This window comes from Onychomys torridus, chromosome 1, assembly GCF_903995425.1.
Source record: "Onychomys torridus chromosome 1, mOncTor1.1, whole genome shotgun sequence".
In the NCBI taxonomy this organism is placed as follows: domain Eukaryota; kingdom Metazoa; phylum Chordata; class Mammalia; order Rodentia; family Cricetidae; genus Onychomys; species Onychomys torridus.
In genome coordinates, this window is record NC_050443.1 from 82,923,177 (window position 1) to 82,940,689 (window position 17,513).

General features: G+C 37.0%; 2 protein-coding genes across 2 annotated transcripts; both read right to left on the reverse strand.

Moving 5' to 3' along the window:
- Positions 1–1,935: 1,935 nt before the first annotated feature.
- LOC118575562 (olfactory receptor 51B4) lies at positions 1,936–2,871 on the reverse strand. Its single transcript, XM_036176059.1, has one exon. It carries the CDS (start codon positions 2,869–2,871, stop codon positions 1,936–1,938), a length of 936 nt encoding a protein of 311 aa, XP_036031952.1.
- A 12,003-nt stretch (positions 2,872–14,874) lies between these two features.
- Positions 14,875–16,531, reverse strand: LOC118574741 (olfactory receptor 51B2-like). Its single transcript, XM_036175644.1, has one exon. It carries the CDS (start codon positions 15,796–15,798, stop codon positions 14,875–14,877), a length of 924 nt encoding a protein of 307 aa, XP_036031537.1. The 5' UTR covers positions 15,799–16,531.
- Between the last annotated feature and the right edge of the window lie 982 nt (positions 16,532–17,513).

The following is a 17,513-nucleotide window of genomic DNA, read 5'->3' on the forward strand; positions in this document are numbered from 1 at the left end:
GGGGCTGGCCTTCAAGATGGAAATTTCCAAAAGATTTTCATTTGCCACAATAAAAACTGCATGAGCAGTCAGGCCTGACCACAGAAGGTGAAAGCAGATGATGCCTGGATGATGACAGAGGGTTACAAGGCCCAGATGTGAAGCTGTTTCCTTCAGGCTTCACTTGATCTGTGAGCATCCAGAGGCTGTGTCATCACTGACTGTTGGGACAGCAAGTTTAATGCCAACAAAAGTCAGTCATGATGCTGAAGATCTTGAAAGTGGAAATTCACCACTACTTAGCTCTTTAAATTAATTTTTAAACAATTATTTGCACAACTGTTTGCAATTGGGGAGAGGGGTGTCAGTGATGAAAGCTTAAACTCTAGAAGCACATTTTTCAGAAAATCCCCTGCCTCTGATTCTCTTCCATTACCAGCGCAGAATGCCAGGAAATGGGGAGTGGGCCCTAGTGGGGGCCAAGAGGAGTTCCTGAGAAGCCCTTTGGGGTATCTGCTTAGCACCCTTGTGTTTTTTTCTTTCAAGTTGTTAATAATGCCTGTCTTAATTTGACTAAATAAACACCTGATCAAAACTTAAAAAAAATAGTTTAAAAGGATTTTCAAAGTAATAAATACTTCTTAAAACTTGGACTATAAGTTTCACTTAAAATTGTGATGCATAAGGCACATTTACAGAAACTAATTTCCAGTAGTCAAACTGTTTTTCCATTGATTTTGATAACTAATCTGTAAGAGGAGCAAGGAGTTTAGTATTAGATTGAATCTCCTGGGAATCTCAGAAGCTATGTTCATAAAGTCTCACCAACAAGATCGCTTAAACATGAGCTGCACAAGGAAAGCAATGATTAACATATTATCATTGATGGGGAACAACCCACAAGGCCTCAACTATACACAATGAACTACAGACAACTGAGCAATGATGAGAGCAGGAAAATTAATCTTCCCTAAGGAAGAGCACATGGACTGAATAGCCAATATCAATTGGTCAGCCCTGAAAACATACATACAAGTAACATTAGACAAACTGAACAGGTTTTATTTAGGAATACACACACACACACACACACACACACACACACACACACACACACACACACACACACGTATATATGTATATACATATAACAGTAATTAATGAAAAAGAGGCCACAAATTTGCAAAAGCAAGGAGGGATATATAGGAGTGTTGGAGGGTGGAAAGGGAAGATAAAAATGATTTAAATTTCAAAATAATAGACATAATTTTTACAAAAATGGGCTGACTGGTAGACTTTGAGAATTAGAAAATTACTGCCATCAATTTAGAAGCATTGTGAACCCACCAAGCTCTGGTGGAGAATTTTACGGTTGTGAAGATGGCCCTGGTTAAACTTGTTATATCTCAAACAAAACAAAAACATAAATATGAGAAGGGGGCTTGTTGAGAGGGGAAATGTATATTGGAGGGATACAAAAGAGACAAGCATAATCAGAATTCATTGCATACATGTATGAAAATGTCAGGCACAAATGTAATTTAACAACTAACAAGAGAATAAAGAAAAAATATCCATTATAAAAAAACAAAATATCAATAGACTGTAAAACCATATCATCTCTCTCATTATCACATGAATAAATGTGTGCCTCCACCAAGCTATTTCTGTCCATTCAGCTTTGCATTTCTAAATAAGTGATTTTTCTTCCTTTGGCTATGGAATCTGCACTATTCCATTTTATACATCCGTTACCTTCTATATTCCTTTCTGGGAGACAGGAGAAAGAGAGAGGGAGAAAGAAATAGAGAGGTGACAGATTTATTTGCTTGATTTAGTTTCCCTCTTTGTGTGATAATGTAAATTTCATTCCATACTAAAGAAATATTTAAAACAACATTTGTTTCCAATAAAGGCCCAGATATCACAGATAACTCCATATTCTATAATAATAATTTAAATCCTACTGTGTACAGATAGTAGACGGAGGATGCTCTTCTGAATCTGCTTGGTCTTGATGCTGTAAATGATGGGGTTCATAAATGGAGGAAAGAGAAAGTAGACATAGCTCATGGTTATATGCACCACATGTGGGGCATGCTTTCCAAACCGGTGGATGAAGGTCAGACCAATCACAGTGATGTAAAAGACCAGGACACAACTAATGTGAGAAACACAGGTGTTGAGAGCCTTTGCTCTCTCCTCTCCAGAGGCGATGCCCATAACTGTCTTCAGAATGAGGACATAAGAGAAGACGATGATCAGTGCATCAAGAAAGAAAGTCAAGGCAACCAAAACAACTGGGTATACACGGTTAAAGGTGATGTCAGCACATGCAAGTTTCATGACATCTTGGTGGAGGCAGAAGGCATGAGAAAGAACATGGGAACGGCAGTATGGAAACCAAAAGAGGGGCAGGATTGGGGGCACAATAGTCACAAAACCTCGCAGCAGTACCCCCAGTGCAACCTTCATTACTTTGGAATTGGTAAGGATGGAGTTGTAATGCAGAGGTGTGCGGATAGCAACAAAGCGGTCATAGGCCATGGCAAGCAAGACTCCTGATTCTACAATAGCTAATGAGTGGATGAAGTAGGACTGAATGAAACATGCTCCATGTACAATCTCCCTCTGGTTCAGCACCAGGACACCCAGCACTGTGGGCATTGTGGTTAGTGTCATCCCAAGGTCTGTACTTGCCAGCACAGCAAGGAAGTAGTACATGGGCTCATGAAGGCTGTGGTCATTCCAAATGATGAAGAGAAGTGTGCCATTCCCTAAAATGATGGAGAAGTAGATGACAAAGAATGGGATAGAGATCCAGTGGTGAATTGCTTCCAAACCCAGGAAGCCAGTCAGCAAGAAAGGAGCATCACTATTGTTGGACCACATGATGGGATTTGCAGCTAAAGACGGTTTCGGAGACTAAGAAAGCAGCATCTTCCTACCACTATCTCACTGTAGCACATCTGCAGGTCATTTTTCATTTCCGCACTTACAAGGATTTCTGCATTGTTTCAGTTTAAGAAGACTCTCCTCATCAGGTCTTTGCCTGGAATAGCAACATTAATCACCAGCAGTCACTACATCACAATTTACTATTGAAGCATGCCACTTTTAATATTGTGATGTAATTCCAACCTTCACACTTAGTCCCAACTGCCTGTCTTCAGATCCATTTCATTCTCTTCACTCTTCTTTTTTTAATATTTGTTTTTGCTTTAATTTTATGTGTGGGTGTTTTGCTAGAATGTTATGCCTGTGCACTAAATGTGTGTAGTGTCCACAGAGGCCAGAAGAGGGCATTGGATCTCCTGGAACTGGAGTTACAGATATGTCTATGAGTAACTATGTGGGTACTGAGAATTGAACCTGGGTCCTCTAGAAGAGCAGTCTATGCTCTTAACCACTGACCCATCTCTCCATCCCCTTCATCTCCCCACTATTTATTCCTTCTCATATTATGTCCCATACAACATTTTGTGGTAATTTTATTGGACTTGGTTAAGCATATACTTTCTTTCTTGAAACCAATGAGATAACTCAAAAAGAAAAAATTCTAAGCAAATGCTTAATCAAAAGTGATGAATTCACTACTGTGAAGTGTTTGAGTTATTTTTTCAGTGTGCTGCCTCAAGTGTGCTATAAACAAGGAAAGAACTCATGAACCACTAGAACAAATTGAACAAGTGGACAAAGTAAGCAAACTCATTTTAGAACACTGTGTGTGTTCTAAGAATTTAGGGCCTAGCAAACTTTCACTAATAAATATATCTGACACCTAAAACATTTCAGACAAAATTTAACTTGGAGAAAAAAGATATACACTGGAATTCATAAGTAGAAAATTTAAGGAAGCCAGACTATTTCGTGAGATTATTACTAAATAATAATAACTATTAAATAATAAAAATTATTAAAACCTGATTCTTACAAATGCTGGTAGACTTTTTGAAAATGTTTATGGAATGGAAAATTGTCATGTCAGAAATTGGCATGATCTTTATACAGCAAGATATAGAACAAAGTTAAATTCTAACCCATGGGGGTAATTGTGATCATATTGCTGAGACAATCACAGACCCTATGGTGACTGATACCTACAAATTCTTTATCCAAGAAAAATCAAAGTTAGGCTTCACAGAGATCCTTGAGCTATGATCTGTATATAATTTATACACCTGTATTATGAGGCCACTTTTGTTTGCAGACCATCAGGAAATTTTGAAGCAAGAATATTATGACAATTTAAAACAAGAGCAATGAGTTCCTCACAAATTCAACTAGATCTGTGTGTCCAGAATCTTTTAAAATAACTTTGTATGGTAAAGGGCATCAGTAATAAGTCTGAGGATGAATTCAAGAAGGTTGTGAATGATAGCAATCTTTGTAACCCTTCCATCAATATTTAGTAAAGTCCTATCAACAACCAGAAATGCATATATGGGAATTGTAATCTCTCTGATAATAAGCCATTAGTCTGGGGAAAAATAATAGAAGAAAGATAAATAAGCTCTGTAAACAACAATATTTCAGAGAAGACTAGCTATGGAGAAGCAGTCAGTCTGAGAAACTGAACAGTAGCTCCTCTGATAAAGGAAAAAGTTTACCATCTTGATCCACTAGATTAAAGTATATTATTGACTCAGCTTGGCTTTGCAGTACTCATGTGTATGCCATCATATACCAAAATCCCTGCTACCAACCCCTTAACCCTCCATGTGGAAAGCAGAGAGAGAGAGAGAGAGAGAGAGAGAGAGAGAGAGAGAGAGAGAGAGAGAGAGAGAGAGAGAGGGAAGAGATAAACTTCACAGTTTATTATGCAGCATAAAAGCAAGCCACAAATCTCTGTCTACTGCCACTTTGAACATGGGCCAGAGCAAATAAGCACAGCCTATTCCTTCTAGACTTTGGATCAATCAGAATTTAAGTACAAATGCTAAGGAGTAACCCTTTTGAGAATATTTATAATTTATTGATATGTATTTTATTGACTTAAACCAAAGAATACCCTATTTTGTATTAATACTCCCTACCACTAACTATACTAAAATGTAGTTGTAGCATAACTGGCAGTGTCAGAAGCGTTATGCATGTTTAAGAACAGCTGCTCAGTTTAGAGACTCTACTAATGTGGGGCTGCAGGAATGGCTTAAGAGCACTGTTGGAACTTGCAGAGGACCCAGGTTCAGTTCCCAGAACCCAGGTGGCTCTCAACCATCTGTAACTTCAGTTCCAGGAATTCCAACACACAATATCACTGGTTCAAATCTTTGAAGGAATTTTGTATCATTACCAGGCAAGTAATGATATCCCTGGGACCTCAGGGATATAGGTAAGATTGAGGTGCCTTCTCCCTTGTCCTTTTAAGAAGGCTATTTTGGACTGATTCCCATAAAGCAGTAAGCTCTGAGTCCTCAACAGCTTGCCAGAATGTCACAAACATCATTCAGAATTTTTTGGGGGTCCGTTCTAGATAATCTACAAACATCCTCTACAGTCAGTGTCTTCTCACACCATTCCCTTGGCCTCAGCCTGTTGCTCAAGAACCAGTGTTTATTTACAAGATCTGTGTAGATAATGCTCACTTAACTAGCAACTGGAAACTACAGACCAAAGGTGGCAACCTAAAGTCACAGCTTTGAAGAAACTGTTTAACTTTACCTACTTTCCATGCTAATTAAGATAGGACCTAGCACTGGAAAGGAAAGGTGGGTTCTTTGGAAATTTTTTCTTTATAATAAAATTAAATAGGGGTTGGGGATTTAGCTCAGTGGTAGAGTGCTTGCCTAGCAAGCACAAGGCCCTGGGTTCTATCCTCAGCTCAAAAAAAAAAATGAAATAAGAGCATTCTGAAAAAATGAACAACTAAGACAGTTTATCAGAGGATGCTAAAGATGATTTGTCTTTGTTTAGTAAAAAGTTTATAGCAGTAAATGGCTCAATAATACAAAGGTATCTAAACATTCAAATAAGGTAAAATTTTTAAATGTTGGGTGTCTTTGGACAAGTATGTCTCTGGTGAATTTACCACTGTTAGTAGTACAGCAGGAATAAGTGCCTAATGAGTGTGGGGTGAAAAGTGAATGAAGACAAGAAAGAGAAGCCAAAACATTACTTGAAATCTCAAGGATAAGAAAATTAAATTTTGACAACTTTTTATCATTTTCCTAAGGTTGGGTATTATGTGGTGTGGAGAAATTCAAATTTAGATTTCTTAAAATATTAAACTTATGCTTTCAACTAGCATCCATTAAACATAAAGTGTGGCTCTTTTGTTCTTGCTTGTCATTAAATGTTACATGCTCTGTCCTTAAATCCTTATTTAATCAAAAGATAGTTCCTACATTCTCAACTTTTCCTCAAGAATTGTTACGAAGCCAGGGAAAAGATTTAATTTTAAATACATTTAATGCAATTTAAATGTATATATATTTCCTTACCTGACACAGTTTTCCCCTTGTAATTCCTAGACATTTCTCATCATGCCCTCAGTATGCATTCAGAATCCCAATGGCAGTCATATTTATTAAAGGACCAACTCCCTAGGTGCTGTTCTATCTCATTATCACAGAGGCTGTTTTAATATACCAGGTAAAAGCTAGAGAGGTGCCTCAGTGTTTAAGAGCACGTTCTTTCACCAGTGCTGGGTAGCTCACAACAACTTGTGGAACTCCTGCTCCATGAGGTACAGCACCTTCTGGACTCATGGGATTACCTGTTCTCTCTCCGTCTCTGTCTCTCTCATTCACTCATACACACACAATTAAAAGTAAATCGTATCTTTTTTTCTTAGTCCTTTGAGAATTTCATTCAGTAAGTTGAGTTTTGACTCCATTCTCTAACTCCTCCCAATTTTACCCCTTTTCATCCCCACTCAACTTGGTGTTCTCTTTGTTTCACCCATCAAGTCAAATTTGTGCTGTCCCTATACGCATGTATGTGCAGCTTTCCACTGGATCATGGTTGACCTACAAGTAACAACATTCTTAAAACTGATGTTCCCTTCTGCAGGAGCTACCAATTGCCAATAGCTCTTTGGCTAGTGTTGGGGCTTGGTGTCAGCTTCCCCTCTCCATGCTGGGATTTATCTACATTAAGCCTTCTTTAAAAGAAGATGTAATGCCAATCAGAGTACAAGGAACATCCAGATTTAGAATAGGGGAATGTTTCAAAGAAGATCTGCACAGATTGCTTTTAAAATAATTCAGTGCATGTTTATCCAAAAAATACATACAAATGACCAATAAACACATGAAAAGATGTCCATCAGCATTATTCATTAAATAAAGATAAATCTAATCCACAGTGAGTCATTATAGTATTGTCTCCTAAACTGACTTAATCAAAATAACAAACGTTGATAAGAATGTGGGTTATGCCAGGTGGTGGTGGCACATGCCTTTCATCCCAGCACTCGAGAGGCAGAGCTAGGTGGATCTCTGTGAGTTTGAGGCCAGCCTGGTCTACCAAGTGAGTTCCAGGAAAGGCACAAAGCTACACAGAGAAACCCTGTCTTGAAAAACCAAAATCAAAACAAAATAAAAAGAATATGGGTTACTTGGAACCCTGAATTTGGTAGTAGAAATGTGAAGTGGTGCAACAGCTAGGCAAACAATGTGGAGCCTTCCCAAAGAGTTAAATATAAAATCACCATATTATCAAAATTGCGTTCATATACATATATATGCAAATATGTGCATATACTTTATTATCTTATTTATTTTATTTATTTGGGGAGTGCGTGCATGTCATGATAAACTGTGAAAGTCAGAAGACAGCTTGTAGGAGTTGTTTATATGCTACTACAGTGATTGTAAGGATCAAGCTTGTCATCAACAAGTACCTTTATCCACTGAGATATCTCAGCAGCCCATCTATTAGAATATGGGCATCTATTGAAATATTTTAATGATTAAATATTGTTCAGTCATAGAAATGATTAACATTTGACATGTGCTACAATGTAGATTAACATTAAACTTTCCTGAGATGAGTCATATACAAAGGAAAAATGTGTGAATCTACTTAAACAGGGTCTTATGTTTCCAAGGCATACCCATCCTCAAGTCATGACCCATGTGCTCTGTTGAGCTACCATGTGTAACATAGATTAAACTTCCTTGATATTGTCTTATAGGCTATATTATTAAGAAATTAAAGTTGTTTTTTATAGAACCAGATTGAAAAGAAAGAAAGAAGGAAGGAGAGAAAGAAAGGAAGGAAGGAAGGAAGGAAGAAGGAAGGAGGGAAGGAAGGAAGGAAAGAAGGAAAGGAAGAAAGGAAGAAAGAAAGAAAGACAGAAAGAAATACAGATAGACAGAAAGAAAGAACATAAGAAAGAAAGAAAGAAAGAAAGAAAGAAAGAAAGAAAGAAAGAAAGAAAGAGAAAAGTATAGATACCAAAAACAAATTAGAAGGTACCAAGGTCTTGGGAGGAAGGCAGAATAGCGAGACACATACTCAAGATATTTAAAGAACATCAAGTTTTTGTTTGGTACAGTGAAATGAATTCAAAAATTTTAGAAATAGTGTTTATTATACATTACACTGAATTATACACTTTATGAAAAATCAAATGATAAATCATATCTCATACAGACATATAAAATCATTTTAAGATGTCAACAGATCATACTTGCCTGAAACCCAGATCAGTGCATGACTGGTCCCTTGTCAGAGAAGCTTAGACTTGCAGTAGATGGCAGTTAATACAGAGATACACAAACTGACTATGTTTAGAGATTGAGAGTTTGGAGCACTTAGCTTTTAATGGAATATCCTTATCAAATGCCTCCCTTCAAATCTTAGAGACGTATGGTGAAGAGGAAGCAGAAAGACAGTGAGAGGCAAGAGTGGTAGAGTGCTCCAAGGAGACAGTATTTTCCAGCCATCAGGACAGTTCACATATGAACTCACAGAGACAGTAACAGCACACACAAAACCTGCACCAATTCAAACCAGACAAAATCCAAGCCTGAAGAAGGGGAGTAAACACAAACTCCCACCCCTAACCAATAAGCTACTTGCAATTGATACCTGCTGGGAATTGGGAAAATCAATTGTGTCCAATGGAATCTCACTAATTATATCAACCACTCTTCTGAGCATGCCCCATGCCCAGGACTAGTTGACCAACACAAAATGGACTCCATGCTTTTTGTGAGCTTTTTCCTTTATTTTGGTACTTTTTATCTTATTGGTTGTTTTGTTTTTTGTTTCATTTCATAGGGAAACAGAAAGAGCAAGAAGTTGAGTGGAGAGGAGAGGATCTTGGAGGAGTTGAGAGGGGAAATAATATGATCAAAATATATTGTATAAAATAATTTTAATAAAAAACACAAAATTGAACAGACTAATAACACTTATTAAATTTATTGTGAAAATTGAAGAAAAGAACTGTACAAGATTAATGTTCATATTCTGACCTGCCCCTTGAAATCCCACCCCCTTGGTGCCTCCCTGTGTCCTGACATAAAATTCTCATTCTAAGGAAAAATGCCTCCCCTTTCTTTCTCTCCCTTTCTTCTGCTTTTTCCTCCCACAAGGTACACATCTCTTTCTCTTTCTCTCTGTATCCCTCTTTCCTATATTTCTCTTCATCTCTCTATTATAATAAACTCTCCACATGGATGCCCCATCTAGGTTGTGAATTACTGGCTGCTACTGCCACCATGCCTACATGGCATGCATCTGCTCAACCTGCCACTGCATCTACCCAGCATGTTTCCCTGCATTCACAGGAGACCCTTGGAAGTCACCATGCTCCACCCCACCCTACCCCACACAATAATTCATAACAATTAACCCACTCACAATCCCAGCATGGGTGAAGAAGGTCTCACTAAGTTTCATCTTAAGCTATTGGCAGTAGGAAGTGAGTGGGGAAAGGGAGTCATTTTTCTTTTTGATTTTGGTCACTAGTAAGTTGCCTATGCTCCAGTGTGTGGCCCCATACTCTTGTTCATATAAGTAGTGTTAACTGGATTCATTAAGATACATTTTTTAAAAGGGAAGAAGATGTGAAGTTGGGAGAGGAAGATTTTGAGGGAAGGACCAGAGGGAATAAGATATAATCAAAACACATTGTATAAACGTATGTGTCTTAGGGTCTTTTATTACTGTGAAGAGACCTTATAATCAGGGCAACTCTTACAAATGAAAATGTGTAATTTAAGTGGCTCACTTACAGTTTCAGAATTTCAGTCCATTATCATCAGGATGGGGATCATGATGGCATGCAGACAGATGTGCTGGAGATGAGAGTCCTACGTCTTGACTCAGAGGCAACAGGAAGTCAGCTGATTACCACACTGAGTAAAGCTTGAAAAAAGAGATCTCAAAGCCAGCCCTCACAGTGACACACTTTATCCAACAAGGTGAGACTTCCTAATAGTGTCACTCCCTTTGGTAGACATTTTATTTCAAACCACTACATTTCACCCCCTGGCCCCCAAAAGCTTTTAACAACATCATAGTATGAAATGCATTTAGTCCAACTTCAAAAGCCCTCATAGTCTATCACAGTCTCAACAATATTTAAAAGTCCAAAGCTCAAAGTCTCTTCTGAGATTCATGCAAACTCTTAACTGTAATCCCCTATAAAGTAAAAACATAGATCACATACTTCCAACATGTAATGGCAAAGAATGTATATTACCATTTCAGAACATAGGGAAGGGGCATAGTGAGGGAATACTGGAATGAAGCAAGACTAAAAACCAGCTGGGCAAACTCCAAACTTTTCATCTCTGTGTCTGATGTCAAAAGGCTCTCATCTCCAACTCTGTTAATTTATTGACTGCAACACACTTCTTTCTTTTGGGCTGTTTCCACTCCCTGCTCTCAGCTTTCTTTGGAAGATATCCCACAACTCTGGTATATTTAACATCTTGAGGTCTTCAAGGCAATCCAGGCTTCAACTTTACAGTTTCATGCAATGAACACTTCTGACAAATGCCTGGCCTTGGCAGCTTTATTCCATAACTCCTTTTTTTTATCCTTAACTTTAAAGCCAGAATCATGTAGATGAAGCTGCCAAGTTCTGCTGCTTACTGGAGCTGGAACATGGTCCCCTCATTCAATTACATCTTCAGCAGCTTTCTGTCTTCACTGTCTAAGCTCATCTGTCCTGAAATTTGCTCTGTAGACTAGGCTGGTCTCAAACTCAGAGATCCACTAGCCTCTGCCTTACCAGTGCTGGAATTAAAGGTATGCCCCACCACACCCAGCTCTAAGGTTTTTTTTTTCAGTTCCTCTTTTCAAGTTGGAATCTTAGCTGGATGGGATCATGTCCCAAGGTCACTACTCCCTTTATTCCATTTCTAAACCCATTTATCTCCTTGAACAGAAAATTTAGCTCCATTCCATTTTCTGGTGCCCTTTTTCTCCTCAAATATTTTTCCTTGCTCAGCTTCCTCCTTTTTATTTTATTTCTTCATTAAAGTTAACACTGATATTCACACATAATAGAATATATACTAGTTAGTCTGTTTTGATATTTCTTCTGCCAATGGAATTAATCCAAAACTTTTCACTTTAGCCTCAGGCATGTTCTTCAGATAAGGGCAAAAAGCAGCCATTTTCTTCAAAATATCACAAGGACTATTTCTAGGCAACATACTAAAATTCTTCTCTGAAACCTCTTGAGCAAGCTTCCAACATTCTAATCATAATCAGCACCATTGTCTTCCATGTTCCTACTAGTATTCCCCATTAAGCAGTTCTGAAAGCATTCTACTGTTTTCCTGTCCCAAAGTACCAAAATCCATATTACTCCCCCAAAAAAGCATAGTCAGATCCATCATAGCAATACCCCACTCCTGGTACCTACTTCCATCTTAGTTAAGGTTTTTCATTTCTGTGAAGAGATACTATGACCATGGCAACTCCTATAAATAAAAACATTTAATTGAGGTGGATCACTTACAGTTCCAGAGGTTCAGTCCATTATCATCAGGATAGGGAGCAGACAGAATGTAGGCAGGTGTGATATTGGAGCTGAGAGTCATACATTTGACTCAGACACAACAGGAAATCAACTGATTGTCACAATGAGTAAGCTTGAGGAAAGAGATCTCAAAGTCCACCCCCACAGTGACATGTTTCCTCCAACAAGATGACACCTCCTAATAGTGCCACTCACTCACTTTGGGGGCCATTTTCTTTCAAACCACCACAGTATGAAATTTTCAATAAAATTCAATTCAATATAAAAATATTTTAAAAAAGAAGATAACAGTTTGAAGGCAGAAAGTACCATATTAGAGGTTTCATTACTTTTCTCACATAACCAAATGTATATTCATAAATGAAGACATAATTTCATGTGTATACATATGTATACATGCTACTATATATCTTAGACCTTAAAGATAACTTGTTTATTTACTTTTTACAACTTCAATGTATGGTTATTTCCATATCAAAGAAAGTAATGAAGAATAGAATTTTTTAGTTCCCTAAGCTCCTATAAATAGTGCATTCAGATCCTAAGTGAGTCTCATAGCTGTCCATTAACTTCCCACTCTAATTTTCTAAACTGTGTTACCTTTTGCTCAGCCCCTCTGGTCATCGTTACCTTGACTACTTTCCTCTTCCCTCCCTCAAATCCATTTTATTGTCAACACGCAAATGATTTGAAAACACCAGTGAATCTATATTATTTCTTTCAATAGCCTTCTATGATGTTTCTGTAATCCAGCCAACCTGAGGCTTTGCATGTAATGCTTTACTCTTAGAATATTCTTGGCCTTGTTTACACCAATTAGCTCTTAATGTATCTTCATATCTCTGCTGAAAGAACATATCCATAGTAAACTTTACTCTTCCCCTCAAGCCAGAATGTGCCCTCTTTTGAGACTCAAGTCTTTTTTACTAGCAAACAGTGAATGTCAGTGAAACTTTCATGAAAATAAACATATGAAGGCTGATGTAAATTACTTACACTTCCCCAAATAAAAGCTTATTTTAACATCAGATGTGTGAAACTATTATGCAAAAGTGTAAGAAAGATTTAATATAAATCTAGGCTCAGGAAAGACCCTGAATGCAAGGCTCCAATATCTCAATAAAGTGAATACTAATAAACATATATACATATATATGATTTTAAATTGTGCATATAGAAATACTAATAAAATATGATGAAATATTTATGCTATAGTAAAGAATGAGAGACACTAGTTAATAAACTTATGCAAATTAGTTTTAAAAGAAAAAAAACATTAAGTGATGTGATCAGCAAAATGTCTAAAGCAAGATTTACTTACGGTTAAAACAAACTTAATTGTTAAAGGGTAAAGAAGAGAAGAGAGAAATTAAGGATAGCGTGCAAAATGACAGGAAAAATATATTCTATAGATAAGAATATATCCTATGCCAGTGTACAATACAACAATAATAAGCAGTTCATTTTATGTCATCAACTAATTAAGAACAATATTTTGAATGGTCACAACACAAGAAAATGATCAACATGAATATAATAATTATTCTGACTTAATCAAAGCATTTGACACTTGCACACAGTACCCCATGAATCTGTACAATTATATACAAGTTTAAAATGAATAAAAATCAAATTGACCACCCAAAATTAAAATATCAAGTTATATTTCATTTATCATATATACCAAAACTTTTGTTCAAATATTCAGAAAGAAACATATATGAAAAATAATAAAGAGCAGCAAAAATAGTTTGAAGAAGTAAATTGGCATTAATGATAGTTTTGATTTTTTTAAAATATTCTAAAAAATAACTGTGTAAAGCCAAAGTGGTAATAATGTATTTGGGATATAGCCTATGTAAAGGTAAAATGTATGTCTGGAACATCTCAAAAGTGGGGAAAGGAGTAAGAAATATTTCACCGTAAGTTTTACATTATAACCTTTATGGAAGGAATAAAGTACTATTATTTGTAAGACAGACTAATAAATTCTAGGGAAGAACTAAAAACATTTTAAATAAATACAAGTTGGAAGTCACTAGGAGAATTTAAAAGGAAAAATGAAAACAGCTCAAAAGCATGGACATCGAGAAGTCATGGTGCTTTGTAAGAAATCTGGTAGAGATGCTGACTCTGTAGAGCCTGTGTGATTAGCAGTGTTTTGAGAAAAAAAAAGTAGCACAGATGGGCTTTGTTGTGGAGAACTTCATAGACTAAATAAGAGGGTCTATTTTTTTAATTCATTATCTGTGATTAAAATAATATACAGAAAATAGACTTCATTAAAGCATGTCCACAGAATATAGTATAAACAAAGCAAATAAAATGAAATATCAACAAATGAATTTTGGGACAATACATGGTAAAGCTTTACAAATGGCTATCAAATCATTTCAAAAGAAAATCCCACCTTGAGATGGTAAAATTAGAATAGAGTCTGTAGGGTTACAATCCTCATAGTCAAATTGATATTTATATATTCATCAAATTTATTAACAGTTGCCTTTTTTTCCTGTTGCTGACCCAGGCTGGACACTTGACTTCTGAAATGGTTCTTCTCTTTAGCTATGTGATCTGTTAGTTACTGTTCATAGAGTACTAACTATGTACTTCATCTCTAAATTTAGTGATGTTTTACTTCCCTGCTCTTTGTTTTTCTACACTTCTTTCAAAATAGAAGATAGATAGATAGATAGATAGATAGATAGATAGATAGATAGATAGATAGATAGATTGATTGATTGATTTTGGAATTTATATAATATCTACTTGTTAATTAAATAGCCAGATATTTTCATTATTTAGACTAACTTGTAGCTTTATGTAATTTACTCCCTAATGCTGATAAAGAAGCAAACAGATATAAAATCAAGATTTCTTTCAGTATACAGGAGGCTGAGTATCCCCCTAGTTCTCTAGATTCTGAAGTAGTGACTCACAGCATCTTATATAGGCAGTAGACGGAGGATGCTCTTCTGAATCTGCTTGGTCTTGATGCTGTAAATGATGGGGTTCATAAATGGAGGAAAGAGAAAGTAGACATAGCTCATGGTTATATGCACCACATGTGGGGCATGCTTTCCAAACCGGTGGATGAAGGTCAGACCAATCACAGTGATGTAAAAGACCAGGACACAACTAATGTGAGAAACACAGGTGTTGAGAGCCTTTGCTCTCTCCTCTCCAGAGGCGATGCCCATAACTGTCTTCAGAATGAGGACATAAGAGAAGACGATGATCAGTGCATCAAGAAAGAAAGTCAAGGCAACCAAAACAACTGGGTATACACGGTTAAAGGTGATGTCAGCACATGCAAGTTTCATGACATCTTGGTGGAGGCAGAAGGCATGAGAAAGAACATGGGAACGGCAGTATGGAAACCAAAAGAGGGGCAGGATTGGGGGCACAAGAGATAAAAAGCCCCTCAGGACTACCCCAAGTCCTATCTTTATAACCCTGGAATTGGTAAGGATAGAGTTGTAATGCAGAGGTGTGCAGATGGCGACAAAGCGGTCATAAGACATGGCAAGCAAGACCCCTGACTCCACAATGGAAAGGGAGTGAATGATGTAGGCCTGTAAGAAGCAGGCCCCGTGTCTTATTTCTCTGTGATTCACCCATAAGACTGCCATTACAGTAGGCATTGTAGTCAGTGTAACTGTGAGGTCTGTGCCTGCCAGCATAGCAAGGAAATAGTACATGGGTTCATGGAGGTTGTGGTCATCCTTGATGAGGTAGAGGAGTGTGCCATTGCCCAGAAGGACAGAGATATAGATGGCAAAGAAGGGAATAGAGATCCAGGAATGAACTGCTTCCAGTCCTGGGAAGCCAGTCAGCAAAAACGGGGCAGCACTGATATTGGGCCACATAGTATGCACACTATACAAGTCAAAGCACAGTTTCTTTACTGTGGTGATTGTCTTGTCTTCCCTCTGCAGGCAAATGTTCCATGGCAGCTTCAATCACAGTATTCCTGACCAACAATAAATACTTCCCATGTGCATTAAAAACACATTTACAGCATCATGCACCACTGTCATATGTAAATATAAAATGTTTCAATGGTTACAAAGCAAAGATGACCAATACATCCATATGGATACTAATTTTCCCTAGTTAGACTGATACTTGTTTTGTTTGCAAAACTTTTTGCAATATGTTTGAATTTCAATTCATATTTCACAAATATAAAAGAGACATGGTTTTGGTAGAAAACTTGTCTTACTTTGGTTTCCAATTAAATTGTAATATTTTATTGAATTCTCCCCAAAGCAATGAATCCTTTGTGGAAATAAAGGGACATGGCTAGATAATGAATGCTACATATATTTTAAAAGCATTTCACATTTCCCTAAAGTCTATCCATGAGCCCCTCACTAGAAACTCCATATCTGCCTTAATATTCTTGTTGAAATTAAAAAGTCTGGGATCCAAGTGAGCTATGTCCTGCTATGAATGGAAATTTGTTTATCTGCTCCTGACTGCATTTCACAGATGTAGGAGAGAAGTCTTTCCTTGTTTCAATCCCTCACACTTACCAGTCCCATAGTCTTGTTGTTGGGTAGATGCCTGTTCCTCACCAGTCCAGACAGGTTCTTCTGAGAGACTGTTACAGAACCAGGTTTCAAAGACACACATGATAAAATCACCTCCCCCAGAGGCTCTCCTTTAAAGATGCTCAGGGAACCTAGAGTTCTCCTTCCCTCATCTCTGGGCCACTTAATTAATGCCCTTAGGTGTTTCAGACATATTCCCCAAGGTATATAAAGAAACCTGAAAAGTCAGATGCCTACTGACATAGATGATGTCCCCAAGAGCCTCAGCATCAGGCTCTCATAAAAACAATCATGTTCTTCCTATTATCTTTCTCAATGGCCAAAAGGCTACTAGTTGTTCTTGGAATTCTATGTCCCTCTGTTGATCCTGTTGCTTATAACCTCAATTATATTTTCTCTTCCCTGCTCCCTTGAGGAAACTCAATTCTGGTCCACAAGAACCTCACTGGATATACCAATTCCCATGTGAACTGTGCATGTTGGATGTCTCATATTTTTCTTAAGATCAATTTGTTTATATTCACATATTTGTCCATTTTGGGTCAAATTCAGAGCAATGGACTTGTTCCTTTTATTAACAGGACTTATACCTTCAGCATGAAGTAGAAAGAAAGCACTTACAATGAATTTACATTGAAGTATCACTGCTGCATTTATGTAGTATGCTAGAAAGAACATATGGAATGCATCTCTGGAATCAGGGAAAATATTCCAGAAAAAGGAGAGTAATTTAAATGATGAGAAATCAGAAATATGGACAATGTTGGCTCAATGAAGAAAGAGAGAACTACACCAACATAGAACAAGATAAATGTGATGAATTTAGACAAATAAATCCACTAGTTAGTACTATAGTAAGGAATTGTGTTATTAGAATAAAAATAATGAGATAAAGCAGATTCTGACTACACATTAGTTTACAAATCATGTAGGGAGTTTTGACATTACAATGAATGTGAAATAAAGGTTAGCATGGATATTTACAATCAGATGATTGTAATTTAAAGTCATCTTGAATGTAGTAAAGG